Source organism: Chanodichthys erythropterus, chromosome 19 (genome assembly GCF_024489055.1).
Source record: "Chanodichthys erythropterus isolate Z2021 chromosome 19, ASM2448905v1, whole genome shotgun sequence".
Lineage (NCBI taxonomy): Eukaryota > Metazoa > Chordata > Actinopteri > Cypriniformes > Xenocyprididae > Chanodichthys > Chanodichthys erythropterus.
In genome coordinates, this window is record NC_090239.1 from 28,944,267 (window position 1) to 28,957,621 (window position 13,355).

The 13,355-nt window shown below is 37.0% G+C and overlaps 1 protein-coding gene across 3 annotated transcripts in view; it reads left to right on the forward strand.

The window, feature by feature from the left end:
- Positions 1-13,015, forward strand: part of bicc1b (BicC family RNA binding protein 1b) — a 121,354-nt gene extending 108,339 nt beyond the window's left edge. For 2 of the 3 annotated variants that reach the window (XM_067370221.1, XM_067370222.1), the window contains exons 19-21: positions 1,659-1,816; positions 2,598-2,697; positions 9,557-13,015. In XM_067370221.1, coding sequence (XP_067226322.1) covers positions 1,659-1,816; positions 2,598-2,697; positions 9,557-9,687 — 389 coding nt within the window. In that variant the 3' untranslated portion in view covers positions 9,688-13,015. The remainder of the gene's footprint in view (positions 1-1,658; positions 1,817-2,597; positions 2,698-9,556) is intronic. The other variant, XM_067370223.1, reaches the window with a different exon arrangement.
- Positions 13,016-13,355: the final 340 nt, after the last annotated feature.

Below are 13,355 nucleotides of genomic sequence, written 5' to 3' on the forward strand. Positions count from 1 at the left end.
CACGAAATATCAATATGTTAGTTATATTAAAGGTTGTTTAAAATATAATTTAACTCCATAAGTGACACTCAAGCATACTTTTAAAAAGAGCACTTATTATGAAAAGAATATAATTTAAAAGAATATACTTGAATGCAATGTTTTAAGACACTTAATTCCATCTTATTTGCAATTAATTGAAAATAAAATGAAATTGTAATTAAATTACTTATAATAATTCAATGAAAATGTATTGTAGTTTAAATTCAACTTAATATTGCTTTTTTGTCAAACTTAAAGGCACAATATGTAATTTTTGCCGCTAGAGGTTGCTTATTCAAAACAAAGCGTAGCTTGACAACACAGTAAATGAGCGTGGAATCATGGGAGATGTCGTCTTCACCTCCATAGGCGAAGGAAAGCAATCTGATGGACTCGGGCAGAAATCATGTTCATGGATAAGCTAATGTTATTGTTGGTTGCGTATGTGGGGTAATACCGTTTTACATGGTTAAAACAATCATACTAAATACATTTGAGTGTTAAAAGTTATGTTATAACGTTACTCTGTGAGTTTGCTCGGTGGCTGCTATCAGAGACTTGTTGCACTTCTATGGAATATGGTTTCTACGAAAGTAAAACTGGAAATTGAGGATAACGCAGTTATGACGCCATTGACAGGTGACAAAATGACACGTCCGTGTCCTCCTGGTTAAAATTGCTGATTTCTCTGGATTTAAACATTGTTGGAAACATTTGGGATAATGTAAGTGCACAAGTTAACAAAATATATAACTGTTCTAGTGGTTTTTTGATATTTGAATCTACAAATCTTACATATTGTGCATTTAAGTAGGACTGTACATATTTATATATCATATATTCTTTTGTATTTTAAATATGGTTAAATTGTACTGCTGAATGTACATACAAGCATTTATGGAAAACCAATTTGCAATTTCTATGAAATTTCTATGTTTTGTATATAAATATATTTGTAATTTCACAAATTGCAATTTAGTACATTTAAAATGTATTTACTTACATATTTTACATTAGTTGGTCAGCACTTCAAAATAAATGTACTTTAAATCATAACAAAAGATTATTAAACAATGATTTAAAATATTCTTAATATTAAATCTTTTTGACATTATTATAAAATGCATTTATTAAAAGAGTTAACAGTGTATTTACAGTAAGTAATATATTATCTGCAAGTAGAGTTTAAAAAATACTTTTTAAGATTTGAAGCACACTACAAGTGCACATTAAATAAAATTAAGCACACTTCTTTTTCACAAGGATGTGAATGCAGTTTGGCCAAAACAAGCCTTAAAATACTGTTTTGGTAGGCAGCTCATTAGTTTAAAGGGTTACTTCACCCAAAAATGAAATTTCTGTCATTAATATTCACCCTCATGTTGTTCCAAACCCGTAAGACCTTTGTTCATCTTCGGAATTACGTTGCTTTCTGTGGAGGATAAAATAAACCTCTCAGATTTCATCAGAAATATCTTAATTTGTGTTTCAAAGATGAACGAAGGTCTTATAGGTTTGGAACGACATGAGGGTGAGTAATTAATGACAGAAATTTCATTTTGGGGGAACCAACACTTTAGGTGTACAGTATGGTAACCTGGTAAACACTGGTAACTTTTTTTTGTATTTTGGGATAGAGCACTACCTAAGCAGCAGCAACTACATGGACTGCATCTCGTCAGTGACGGGAACTAACGGCTGTAATCTCAACACGTCTTTCAAAGGATCTGATCTGCCTGAGCTCTTCAGTAAACTTGGCCTCGGGAAGTACACAGACGTCTTCCAACAGCAGGAGGTACAGACGGGGCTGCCGATATCTTCTCTGATATGAGAGCACGTAAATGAGTTTTAGATGATTTCTGTCGCCAGGAGGTTGTGTCTTTCAGTGCTTAGCCTATTTTAGCTTTAGAAGGCACTTTAAACCTATTTATCAACACAGTCTTTGGCAAAATAGTCTTTTATGAAGCAATATGAAATACTCGAGTGAACAGCTAACTCATTTTTTGAATAAACACATGTCAGGTTTAATGCAAGTTCCACACATAATGAATCTGAACAATTTGGATGTAAATGTTCCATCTCATATTAGTTTTCATGACAGGTTTGTAATATTTATGAATGACCAACTCCAATTTTATAATTTATGGCTTTTATTAAAAGAAATACCCAATACGTAGTAACCCAGAATTTACTTTGATTTGTGTGGAGTCACAGCTTTGTTACACAGCAGAAACACTGTCAGTGTGACAGCTTTATGTCATTTGCATATACTGTCTAAAACTGGCCTAAGGTTACAATGATGCAACTTCCAGCACAGAACTGAAAGCCTTAGAAAAGCCAGAAGGTAGTTCTGCGATTCCCTGTATTTCAAGATGCCAGGGATAACACTGTGGAGTCCAAAGTATGGTTCTGGCTTTCATCTTGTAAACATATGATTATAATGTTAGAGAAAGAGTACAGTGGTCAGTGCACATGCACTCTCAGATGCAGGTTTGATCCTGGAATATGTCTTTCTGACCACACTCATTTTTTTCTGAAAGTCCAAACCAAAAATACAATTTCTGTCTTTTTATCAGATTGACCTTCAGACATTCCTCACACTGACCGATCAAGACCTGAAAGAGCTCGGCATCACTACATTCGGAGCCCGCAGGAAAATGCTGTTGGCCATCTCAGGTCAGTTCCCTTTCAGACAAACAACTTTTAGGATTCTCTATATATTCCTTGAATCCACAGCAAAAGTGAAATGCCTATACAGTAGAAAGGAGAAAGGTGGGGGAAAAAATGAAATCGGTGTTACCTGACTATAGAGAAAACAGAAAAACTTCCCTTTTGCCAAATAAGTAAGAAAACTTTAACACCCATAATGCACTGGGCATTCCTGACCAAGGCCACTCCCACCAGTCTGCTCTGAATATGCTTATCAGAGTCAAATAGCACTTGCTTTAGTAGGAAATACTCCTTGGCAAACTTTTAGGCATAATGGTGCCAACTTGTGCAAGAATTTAGAAGAGTGAGTTACTTTCAGGTTCCAGTTTTTCGAAGCAAACTCTCAACCCTACTTTATTTATAGAGCACTTTCAACACCACATGCAGAGCCTTAAAAACATACAACAACACTTTATAATGAATTCTGTATCATATGGGTAACCAATGCAGTTTGTGTGACACAGGAGTAATACGCTCTCTCTTCTTAATACCCATTAATAGTCTGGCAGCCTAAATCTGAACAAGAGAAAGGCCTGACTCACACCCAGATACAACACATTACTTTAATCCAAGCGGGATGACGCAAAGGCATGAACAACCTTCTCCATATATTCAAAGAGAGGATAGACTTCAATTTAGATAATAATCTAAGATGGAAAAAAATATTCTTAACAACAGCATTGATTTGCCGGTCAAATTTAAGTTCAGAATCAAAAATGACACCAAGGTTTCTCACACTAGACAGTTTTTCCCCAGGAAACAACCCCAGGCAGTCATAAACATCCTCTACACACCCTTTATTATCAAATGAAATCATCTCTGTCTTATTCTCATTCAATTGGAGAAAGTTATTCCCCAACCAGCACTTAACCTCTGTCAAACATTCACGCAGGGACTGAATGGCACATTTATGCCCATGTTTCAGTATAAATAAATACATTTCAGAATCATCCATATTCAGACAATAGTGAATCTCAAATTTCTCAAAAATAGAACCTAGGGGGAGCATATAAAGGAAAAATAAAATTGGTCCAAGGATAGAACCCTGAGGAACCCCACACAAAAACGCTGTCATGTACAGGTAAGAAAGCAGTTGCCGTCGTGTTCCATTTTTACCATATGCTCTATATTGCTATTTAAAGAGTAGACATGGTGCAATACAATTTTCAGTGATAAACTTACCCTTACGATAACTGTTTTGTTAACCCTCTGTCGATCCAACAGTCTGTGGTCGGGGATACAAAAATACAGAAGTATAATCTGTAGTTTTCACAAAAGTCCTGGAGTTGTCAAAAGCTGTCAAAGACTTTTGCTGACAAAGAAACCTGAATTCCTCAGTCCAGTTAACACAGAAAAAGAGTAATCATTGTTCATTTACATATCCTACCGACATGAAAATCGGCAAATTTACACTTTAATACCAAGAAGTTCAACTGAATGTTCATGTGCACAGTGACATTACTACAAGCACTTATCACAAAAACAACAGAAAAACCACACAAAAGCTCGTTTGATTGTTGAAAAGCAGCCACCTTAATCAGAGAGCCCTGAGGTGCAAAATTATTTTAAAATTATTTAAAACGCCCTGAGAGGCGTTTCAAAGATGGCCACCAAGTGAAGTGACTTACCTTAAAGGGACTTTGGTAATAGTCATTAACTACATGTAATTACTATAGGGTAAAGGTTTGGTTTAGGGTTAGTTGCTTGTAGATATGCATACTTTACTGTAATAACTATAGTAGGTACATGTAACTACTGTAACTGCGTCACCTTAAAATAAAGTGTTACCGAAAGTTTAGCATCAACTTGGTACCAACTAAGAGAACATCAACCGTAATATCTGATGAACACAACATGCCAAGCAAGATTTTCCTTTTTAATAGCTTTGAGTAATTTGGACAGCTGCAGGGTTTTGGGATTACGGTTATGATTTATTGAGGTGTCAGAGATGAAATTGGATTTGGCTTTCCACTTACATAACCGGCCAGGGTTGACTGACTGTCCACATCCTTGCATGACAGCAAGTGGAAGTGACAAGCTTGGCCATTAGACATCTAGAACATCTGTGATATATTTCGACCACCCAATGCTAGATAACCATAATGACTTCCTGCAGTCTGGCAAGGATATTTATTAAAATAAAAACATTGTTCCAGTTTTATCAGCCCCGTGGTTTGAGAATAAAACACAATGCCCGAGGTTGAGGTAGCCTTTTCATTGTTAAAAGTGAAATTATGGTACAGATGGGATTCCAAAGTGTAGAGGTACGAGGAGGACAGGAAATGACTGCAGGCTTGTGTTTATTTCTCTGACTGACCTCAAGATGCCAGAAGACAATCCTGTTGGGCTGATGCAAGTTTGGTCCTAGTGAGAGAAATGTCCGCCTTTGCTTTTGTCCTCTACAGCACAAAAAAAGGGAACATTGGCATTGTCAAGCCCACCTACGTAAACAAGATCTGTCATCCCGAAAAAAAACATAGTGTGAACACTCGGAGCTGCCCAAAACCTAGTGAGCTGTCAACATAGGCAGCATTTTAAGGTAGTGTACCTTATTTTGACCAATTTATTTAGACACAATGCATCAGAATGTGACAAACAAAGTGCAAAAATAGATAGTTTTCCTGTTCAGTGTGATGATGTTTAATGTCCCTGACAACCTCTGCAGTCCCATTTAGCCACTTGTTAGCAACCGCCTTTTTCAGTAAAACTTTCCAAGAGGCTATGACTGATAAATTATATAAAACCATTCTAAAAACACATTGACTTCAGGACAAAAGAACCAGAAGCGCTACAATGCTAACTCGTTTCTGGAGTTTTGGCCTACAAAAGTAATTATTTTTTATAAAACGGTTAGTTCCTGTCCTTGATTCTGATTGGTCAATAGCTGTGTTTTATTCACGATAAAACAAGGCTATGACCGCTTCACCCAACGGTTCTTTGTATCACTACACAACACCCTTAGCAACCACTCTTAGCAACGGATACTGTTTGTTCTCAGCTGATATTGTTCATTGAAGCTTACTGTATTATGAAGAAGAGTATTATGAGAAAGAGATTGAGTGAGCGAGTTTATTACCTGCATTCAGATTTAGCATTTTCCTTCAGGTCAGTTCTATGTCCATAATAAAAAATCTGTTTAAATGTCCGATGTATTATCTTGTCCTTTTAACATTTAAGGGGTTTTCCCGTGACTGACAGCACTAGTCAAAACATTTGTCAGTTGCGTCTTGTTCCGTGTTCACAACAATTTTCAATGTAAATGTCAATGTCTTTTTAATGTAAAAGTCTTCACTACTGACTGACACACTCATAAAGACGTTTTTGTACCATCTAATGGTGTAATAATGTAACTTCTGTTGCTGTTCATGGTCAGGGATTATTTTTTCCGGCGGAAGAAAGGCTTGTAGTGAAAGTTTACTTCATGAAAGTTGCATGATACATATTTTTTGCTTTAAACGGGTGGTTACATGTTTTTTTTCTAGGCTTGATTGTGTTTTGGGGGCACAGTTTAACATGTCTTAATGCTTCGGGTTTTTTTTAAATGCTGTATTTTTCATATATTTTATCTTAATTCTACACCTCTGTTTCCACTGTCATATGAACGGCTCGTTTGACTTCCTGCTTCTATGAAGCCACTCCCTCCGACATACGCAATGTGCTCAGATTGGTCAGCAGGTTGGTTACTGGCCCAGTCTGTCGTGATTCGCTGGAGCGTCCGGAAACGCCACGCCCCTTACCATTCGTAGTTACGCGCTTAGGTGGAAAGTAAATAATAGCGCCTACATTGCTGTATCAAATTGAGCCGAATCAGACCCAGATGAAGAGGAAAAAGTAGAACCTCTGCAATCGCGGCTTTTGAAGGATGTTTATGAATGGTATTTCATTTAGTATTTGTGTCAAAGTGTTTAGATAAGCTGTCACTAGGGCTGGGTATCGTTCAAAAATTTTCGATACCGAGACGATACCGATACCTTGACTTCGATACCGATACCTAAACGATACCTTTTTCGGTACCAGTTTTATAAAATCTGTTTAAACAAGATTACATAACCTCAAAAAAATCTTTGGTTTTATATTTTAACTTTGTTGACTTTTTATCAGACTCAAAGACTCATCTCCTGAGCCACTGCGGGGAATAAAAAAAGCACAAATTAACAAAATTTACCCAACACAATAAATCAGTGCAAATAGTTTTAATAAAGTTTAGTTTTCAATGCAAAAAATTAAGTATGTGAGGCTCTTTTTAAATCACTCAGCAATTGTTCTTCAAAAAATTTATTATTATTAACAAGATCAAAGCGGAAGTAAGAGTGACGCAAGTTCGTTTCGTCTTACCGTGAAATAAGAGTTCTGTGTCTTCATTAAAATCAACACATTAATGATTCATCTCTCATCCACCCGCAATTAATTTGAATGTTATTTTTTTATTACTTGGCCCGACCCGCAGATTATCCGCAGTATCAGGAGGACGCTGATACCCCTTTTTCAGCAGAATTGTTCGCGTTCTGGAGCCAGAGGCAGAGCCTGTGCTCGTGCAGGCGAACGAGCCTGTCACGAACCGGTCGCGTGTTTCCATAGACTTGAGGGACGAACGCTGATGTAAAGCTGCTGTGTGTTGTACCTGTCCATAACTAGTCTAAAAAACATTGCGCGTTCCGCTGTTTCTGCAGGCAGTGCTACACTTTTGTTTTCTGTTAACAGTATCTGTAGTGAACCGGCTGATAAACAGCCGTTTCTCACCCGTCCATTCGGAGATAAACTGAAAACGAAACCGTTGATTCAATCGCCCTCTCGCACATAGGGTCTCTCTCGCGCGTATAGTTTTATATATTTAGATATAAATAACAAAGTAGCGCAACGTTACTTGCTCCTCAACGAGACAGCGAAAGCATTTCTCCGCCCCTCTCCTCGGCTCCATTCTGAGGTACCGAAATTTGGTACCGAATGACAAGACACTTTTCGATACTCGGTAGTATCGAGGCAGTTCGATCGGTACCTAAAAAGTATCGAGTTTGGTACCCAGCCCTAGCTGTCACTGCTGTTTGTTAGCTTTTAATATACAGTTTTATCCTGATTAAAGCTTTACTGTAGTAAATACATGCCTGAGTAGTCGCATTTTTGTAAAGGTAGCGTTTAATTTATAGCATGAACAACTGTCTATGAACATAGAAGTTTGTTGGTGTTTGTTGCACTAGAATTTAGCTAACTGGCTAGCAAAAACGAGTTGCTCTTTGTATACGTCCTAGATGCATTAAAAATAGCAACAGAACTATAACATTACGCTTAAAAGACAAACAATAAAACGTACTTACAGTTTGGGACTGATAAACAGCAGCTCCTGCTTTTAAAGTGGGAACTGCTTCATTTTTCAGTAAAAGTCTTTGTGTAAATCCAGCATTAAACTCGTGTAGATTCAGGAAGCTGTCTTCAGCACCGCATCCAGTGTAGAAAATATCACAGATAATAATGGGTTCTATATCTTTTGATGTGTCGCGTCGCGCAGCTCGCGTTCGGTGTAAACAACTCTTCTGCTTTCATTATGCTGCGCCACATGGCCTCGCCCACTTTGTTGCGTGTTCCCGGGGGCAGTGTTTATGTTAATAGCAAGGGTTTATGATGTCACCAACCCGGGATGAAGCTTGTTGTAGTCCAAACCACCCGTTTTTGTAGGCAATAAACTGCCATAACTTTAAAAGACAATATCTCCGTGTGCATTGAACTTTCAGCGCTGTAACTTTGCAGATACTGTTTATGCTCAAGCAGCAACATTGCACACTAACTAAAGTTAAAAAAGTGAAATCGCATGCAACCACCCCTTTAATATTTGTATTGTGTGGTAACCGTTTTATAAAAGGATTCAGGTTTTTTGCTTTGCGTCGTGCCTAACAACGCCCTTCAGCCGTGACTTATTCGCGATACAGCACAGTCTCTCATACCTTATTGCTTACTTATATAATGGTTGCACCACATGACATTTTTACAGTCATTAAAACGTTTTTCAAAACCCTATGAACCAAACATGAATATAAAAATGACATCCTTATCTTAGACAGTCTTATATGCAAGTTCAGTTTTTCGGCAGTGCCTTCTGTGGTGATGTTGAGGTCAGCATTAAAATGGAAATTTATGCTGTTGTGCCTGTTATATATGTTATTGTGAATGATTCATCTGTGCATATCTTTCATTTTTTTATGTTTTGACCTTGTAATGAGTAATCAAAATGTCATTGCTAGATCTCCCAGTAAATATGACAGACTTCTCTCTGGGGACATATGCAGGACCTGTCTAATCATTAAGTCTGCTTAAAGGGATAGTTCACCCAAAAATGAAAATTCTGTCATCATTTACTCACCCTCAACTTGTTCCAAACCTGTATAAATTTCTTTGTTCTGCTGAACACAAAGGAAGATATTTGGAAGAATGTTTGTAACCAAGCAGATCTCGCCCCATTTTGATAACCATAGAATTTTTTTTTTTCCTATTATAGTAGCCAATTGGGTTTCCTTTGTGTACAGCAGAACACAGGTTTGGAACAACTTGAGGGTGAACTATCCCTTTAAACCCCGCCCCTTTAAGCTTGCTTTTATCTATCTCCACTTTTGAATGCAACTTCCACATCTCAATATCCAGTCAATAACCAATGCATAGAACCAAATCTATACCATACATTGGTTTCTTTTTTCTTTTTTTTTTGATAATCCCTTAAATGTTGATGTACATCAATACAGAAGAAAAGATCTGTTTCTACTTCTGTTTCATTGCGACTTTAACTTGCATGTATGCAGTGTAAACATTGAATACTTAGGCCCTCTTCTTGTTTTGACAGAGCTGAACAAGAACCGAAGGAAGCTCTTTGAGCCGCCGAACATCCGCTCCTCATTCTTGGAAGGAGGCGCCAGCGGTCGACTGCCACGACAGTTCCACACAGACATTGCCAGTGTAAGCGGGCGCTGGTGAGCCCATGCCAATGCATCAACACACGGCCTGAACTGCACATTTTCCCATTCCCAACCTGACATAAAGTACTGGACCAAAACCCGGACCTTCTGAAACTGTGCCAAATAAACAATGTCCATGGAACAGAGGTTAAGGGTCAAAGAACTGTTGAATATTATATGCAGTATGGTACATTATGCAATATGGTACTCATGTTACAATGAAGGAAATGTTGTGAAGGAACATTGGAGCTCCTGCACTGTGCTTGTATATAGTGCAGGCAGACTTTTATTTATATGCTTGTCTTAGGCTTCGCCATACTAATTCTTTGCACTTTAAGAAATGCTAAATACTTTGTCTATGGACAGATTCGCCTGACTAGATGCGCTTGGATCTTACTTAAAGCACTTAAATGGATATCAAGCCAAAGTGTTCTGCACAAATTATCCATAAGGGGATCTTATCTCTTATCTCATATACATATATATATATATATATATATATATATATATATATATATATATAATTTCTGAACCTATAAGTTGTTTACTCTTAAAGGGATAGTTCACAGAAAAAGGAAAATTATGCCATCATTTCCAGTATGACTTTCATTCTTCTATGAAACACAAAAGAAGATATTTTAAAGAATGTTTCAGCTGTTTTTGGCCATACAATGATAGTCAATAGAGTACATTAGTGCCCCTCACTTTTTCAACAGCATTTTTTTTCATTCATTTTTGCCATAGGGATTTTTAAAAAGTCTTCGCTAAAGAATTATAAGCCATTACCCAGACAGCAACATAGTGTCGGCCCAGATCCGGCCCATATCCCGTCCATGTGTAATCCACATGTACCAGATGTGGGCCGGATCTGGGCCGCATTATGTTGCTGTCTGGGTAGCTAAACCAACCAGCTACAAGGTGAATCACACCATTACAAACTTTGATTTGAAACCAAACAGTATTTGAAAATTGGCCAAAAAAGACAAAGGTACAAGACTAAAACTACAATATGAAGCATTGCGAATGACAATCTAACTAAAAACAATGTTGAAATATAAAACTATTAATTTAATGTTGTTAATTATATTTATAGAAACCATATATTTTAAGTTTATTGCAAAATATGCACATATATCCAAACATTTCATTATTTTTGGGAGAGGTGATCTTTCGGCATGATTTCCTTGTAGCGACTCTGATTGGCGGACTTTTCTTCGCAGTATCATGGGTAATGTAGTTCCATGAAAATTGTCTAATAATGCAAACAGATGCTTCAACAAAGGCATCGATTAACAACCTTGGAGCTCACAATAGGTCTGTCTTTAACAATTTATCAAAAAAATGACTTGCGTTACTTCAAAATTTACTACTGGAACCCAACTGTTTCACTCTATGGGTTCCAATACAACTTTAGATCTTCATTGTATGGACAAAATATCTTCTTTTGTGTTTCTACAGAAGAAAGAAATCATGGAGAATTTTAATGTTTGATGAGCTATCCCTTTAGCTGTTGGTTTTAAAGGTTGGGAGTCGGCCTGTCAGTAGTAGCTCTCTCAATAGTGCCTCTCTTTAGCCACTGACAGAAGTGCAAATTACACCAGCTCTGTTTCAACCTCCTTCCTGAACACCACAGACCACAAGTCTTCACTGACCGCACTTGTAATTCTTGTCAGAGCTGACCATGGCTTAATCTAAGGCTTTTCTCCTGCACGCGACCAAAGTCTGTGCTGCTTTTCTTGACCTCTAGACTTCCTACATCATCTAAAGCGGCTTGTTTACTTCTATCTTCTCTCACCATTGTTACGTTATCCCGATGCGCTCGTTGTATTCTCGCATTCTTCGGATATTTCCAAAGCACGTCTTTCGATTCTGACTATATCTAAAGCTGTGAATGTTGCCAGATGTTCTCCGGAGGATTGATACCACCAAGTGCCTTTTGTCTTGCACTGACAACTTTTCCAAAGTAATCGAAGACTATCGATCTCTCAAAGGTACAAATGTTTTACTGGGAAGTACCACTCACAGAGTAATCTCACAGTGCATTGCTTTATCTTTACATGTACGGTATATATTTAGTACTTCCATTTAGCTCTTAAGTACATTGAATTTGTACCTCACACGTGATAGAGGTACTATTTAAGTTTGTATTTTGTGTATTGTCTTATTATGATTGTTCATAGACTTTTTGTTATGTAGTTTGCTTTGATCATTTTCAGACAGTAGCAATCAACCAATCAAACAATTTGTGTAATGGTTTGTGATGTTTGTTTAATCAAATTGAGACTGACAAATGAGTGAAACAATAGCTCTCTATGTAGCCTAAAAATATTATTAGTAATAATAAAATGCAACAGACTATGCAAAGAATCACTTTGCCATTTTAGGTTTAAATGTCTCTGTTTAAGCACATACGCTTTTGTGGTTTACTGGTTGTTCCTTGTTTTTGTTTTAAAGCGAATTAATTTTATAGACTTTGTTTTCCATAAATTGCTACTTTGATATATCTTAGATTAGTGCCTTTTATATGCATCAAATGCTACTTTAGTGAGAGACTGATTGTAATTCATTTGTAGAATTGTTTTGTTCTCTCCCTAAGAGGGAAAAATAAGGGACGTCTTAATATTCTGACATGGCCTTCACGTGGCCAGCACATTTTTGAGTTTCTTTGACCAAAGTTAAATGCGTAACCTCTGGGTTATGAGGTTACATACATCATGAGTGCACAAATGTACAGAGCAGTGAAGCACATCAACCAGTATTATTCTTCCAAATGTACGTTTAGTTGGCCAGTGCCTTGGGATTGACTTTTCTGTGAGCTTGGCACAGATTTTGTAATATACTCCACTGTAATGTTCTATGATGATGGTCATAAATTTGTATAATTGCCATAAATGTGGTATTGCTGAATGTTCTTTAGTTGAAGGTGTTCTTTAGTTAAAGGTGTTATGAAAGAATAAAGCTTTTCCATTTTATGTTCCACTACTGTTGATGTCGAGCTTTGTGTATTTTAAAATACATAGGCCTACATAATAATTAATTTCCCTTTTTCGTTGCATGAACATCTGTGAATGACTGACTAAAGTGGATGTAGAGGCAGACAGTAGAGAGGAAAAAGACTAGCGTTAACCAGACGTGATGTGATAAGATTCCAGCGACACGAAATTTGTCTGTCCGCACCAGACATGACACGACTGCAAGCCGCGACAATCAATCAAAAATCACAGCCAATCAGAAGAGTGTGTGGATGGGCTCTCTCTGAAAGCGCACTGCACTAGCAACGAAATAGAGAAATAGGCTATAACCAAATGTATTAACACTATTTTAACATTATTAAAATATATACTGATGTACTGATACCACATTTGTCAAAAAATGCATTGAGTTCACAGATTGAATTTTACAAACCCGATTCCAAAAAAGTTGGGACGCTGTAAAAATTGTGAATAAAAAAGGAATGCAATAATTTACAAATCTCATAAACTTATATTTTATTCACAATAGAATATAGATAACATATCAAATGTTGAAAGTGAGACATTTTGAAATGTCATGCCAAATATTGGCTCATTTTGGATTTCATGAGAGCTACACATTCCAAAAAAGTTGGGACAGGTAGCAATAAGAGGCCGGAAAAGTTAAATGTACATATAAGGAACAGCTGGAGAACCAATTTGCAACTTATTAGGT